The sequence below is a fragment of the Echinops telfairi genome, unplaced genomic scaffold, assembly GCF_000313985.2.
Source record: "Echinops telfairi isolate 266 unplaced genomic scaffold, ASM31398v2 ScPeMD7_7;HRSCAF=31, whole genome shotgun sequence".
NCBI lineage: Eukaryota > Metazoa > Chordata > Mammalia > Afrosoricida > Tenrecidae > Echinops > Echinops telfairi.
In genome coordinates this window covers 20,949,805-20,952,344 of record NW_022103904.1, presented here as the reverse complement: position 1 = coordinate 20,952,344, position 2,540 = coordinate 20,949,805, and the positions used below count along the sequence as shown (strand labels likewise).

At 40.7% G+C, this 2,540-nt stretch overlaps 1 protein-coding gene across 1 annotated transcript in view; it reads right to left on the bottom strand.

The window, feature by feature from the left end:
• Positions 1 to 2,540, bottom strand: part of POLM (DNA polymerase mu) — a 26,434-nt gene that overhangs the window by 19,358 nt on the left and 4,536 nt on the right. Inside the window, exon 5 of the mRNA XM_004708188.2 lies at positions 1,620 to 1,691. Within this exon, the coding sequence (XP_004708245.1) occupies positions 1,620 to 1,691 (72 nt within the window). The remainder of the gene's footprint in view (positions 1 to 1,619; positions 1,692 to 2,540) is intronic.

Here is a 2,540-nt window from a genome sequence, read left to right as displayed (position 1 = left end):
ACTCAAACAGGAACCCCACTTGCTAAGTCAGCTGTCACGCAAAACTCAATAAAATATTGTTTGAAAAAGGAAGACAATGATGAAGTACAGATTTATCCTCCAAAACCTTAGCGGTTAAAAGGCAATGGAATAATAGATTTGGGTGCTAAAGAAAAGACTTATAACCAAGAATACCAGATCTAGCCAAACTCTCATCCACAATGAAGGTGAGCATTTCCAGATCCATGACAGCGGAGCGTCCCTAACCTGTACAGCTGCTCAAGCGAGCAAGCAAAGCCAACTCCATGAGTGGTAACGACGTGGGCAAGTTAGAAGCTACTTTTGCTTGGTCATCTAGTTATTACGCCAGTCACCCTGTATAACGACAAATGCATAACAAACATCAACTAATATAACCTAGGGTCAAATGATCATGTAAAGCCAACAATGAAAAGGGGAGAGGTGGGAAGAGAGGAATAGTACAGGTAGAGTTTTTTTTATGCCATTCAAATTAAGTTGGTACCAATTTAAATAAGGTTGTTATAAATTTAAGAAGTTAAATGCAATCCTTATGGATAACCAAGAAGAAAATATCCTAAGCATGCATACAAAATGAAAGAAAATTAAAGAGGTTCACTAAAATATCAAGAGAATACAAATGTTGGCAGTACTGCAGGAAACGAGAAGCAAAGAAGGTCTAAGATACACAGAAAACAACATGGCAGAACAAAAAGAGATGATCATTGAGACATGCGACAGCAGAGGCTCAAAGTCAAATAGAGAAAGTGGGGTCGTTCCTCTGGGAAATGCAGAAAGTAAAAGTATGTCTGTGGATATTGAGAAGAGTAGAAAGTCATGTGCACCGGGCCAGGAAGCATGCTGTGACAAAGTCGGCCATGCCCCTACGCTTTCTCCAGCCCGGGTAAGCAACAAGTGAGGGCTGAGGCAGCGCTAGCTGGAAACAGCCTAAGTACGTGTAAACTGTGTGTGCCAGCACAGACGCAATCAGCAAAACCATAAGAGTTGCTTTTCTTTTCCTCTTTCTAATACTGTGGTGCCGAAAGAATTTTATAGAAATGCTAGCTGAGCACAAGTGACCTCACGTGACAAACAATATACAGTGTCTGTAAAAATAGTTTGGAAGTACAAGGAGGAAGAAAATGTTCTGGAATTAATTGTGGTAGTGATTGTACCATACTTCTTGATATGACTGAACTATTGAATTGTGTGATGTTTGGATTGTGTCCCAATAAAACACTTTTTAAAAATGGTTAGAAAAAGTCATTAAATAAACAACTGTCGCCTTCAACCACTAAGAACAGCAAACACTGGGAAAGGGGATATTTTGATTTCCAGAGTCATCATATGTACGATTCAAATGTCTGTATTTCAACAACAATAAACTCCCAGAGCATACAAAGGAACAGTAAAGCATGGCCCGTTCAAAAGCAAAAATAAACAGACACAAACTGCTCCCGAGGACACTCTGATACCAGCCCACCAGTCTGCTGTGCTTTCTGTTCAGGGTCATTCTCACAGAAGACCAGGTGGGTTGTGCTTTCAGGGGACTGTTTGCCAGTGCAGGGTCACTGGAGGATTCCATGAGCAAAGGAGCCAAGCCCAAGCCGCCGCACACATACCTTCATGGTCTGGTACCTCTCTGAGCATCGCACTCTCTCCACCTCCTCACACACTCCATGCTCCAACATCTCCTGCGGGAGAAGAAACAGTATAAACTCCGTGTCAGTAGGTATGTCTAGAACCACGGAAGCCTGGTTGGTGAGGAGGAGAAAAGGATGTCAGAGTAGGACTGGGGCCTGGCATCAGGGGTAATACCGTCCGATACCCTAAAGAGAGGGAGCTTTGTGACATAGGGATAAGGGGGGTCCTGGAAATTGAAGCTATGGGAAGCAAGAGGTTGGGCCAGGGAAGACAAACAGATACTTTTGGAGGAGCAAGGGCTCCTGCCTCAAATCTCTTGGGGTGCCTAGAGTTACAACTGAGAGTCCTGGTCAAATAAATCATGTTTCCAATGAAGAACAAATCCACAGTACCCAATTATTTGTCAAACATATGCAATCAATCCCATATAATGCCATTGAAAAACATGACTTTTAAAGCATTTAAAAGTATCTTTTAGTTGTATGAGCCCCTAATAAAACGATTTTTTAAAAAGTATCTTTTGTGACCATGCATCTTTGCAATTAAAGTGTTTAAAAGGACAGCCTAAAGTACTGAATCCTCAAGTATTTAAGAAAGTCGTACACCTCAAAGACTACTATGTATTTCAATAGCACCTGGTCAGCAAACAGAAACAAACATAAAAAACACACACTACCAAATTATCAGAAACATCAGGTAATCTCAGTGAACATTAGAAAACTGGGGAACTCAAACATTCAGAGATGAGTTGACTCTAATTGTACTAAACTTCCTCCAGATTATAGAAAAGGGAAATATAGTTCCAAACTCACTTTATGAAGGAAATATAACTTTGATACCAAAGACATTAACCAGTCAAAGACATTAACAGAATAGAAAATTATAGCCCAAAGATCCTT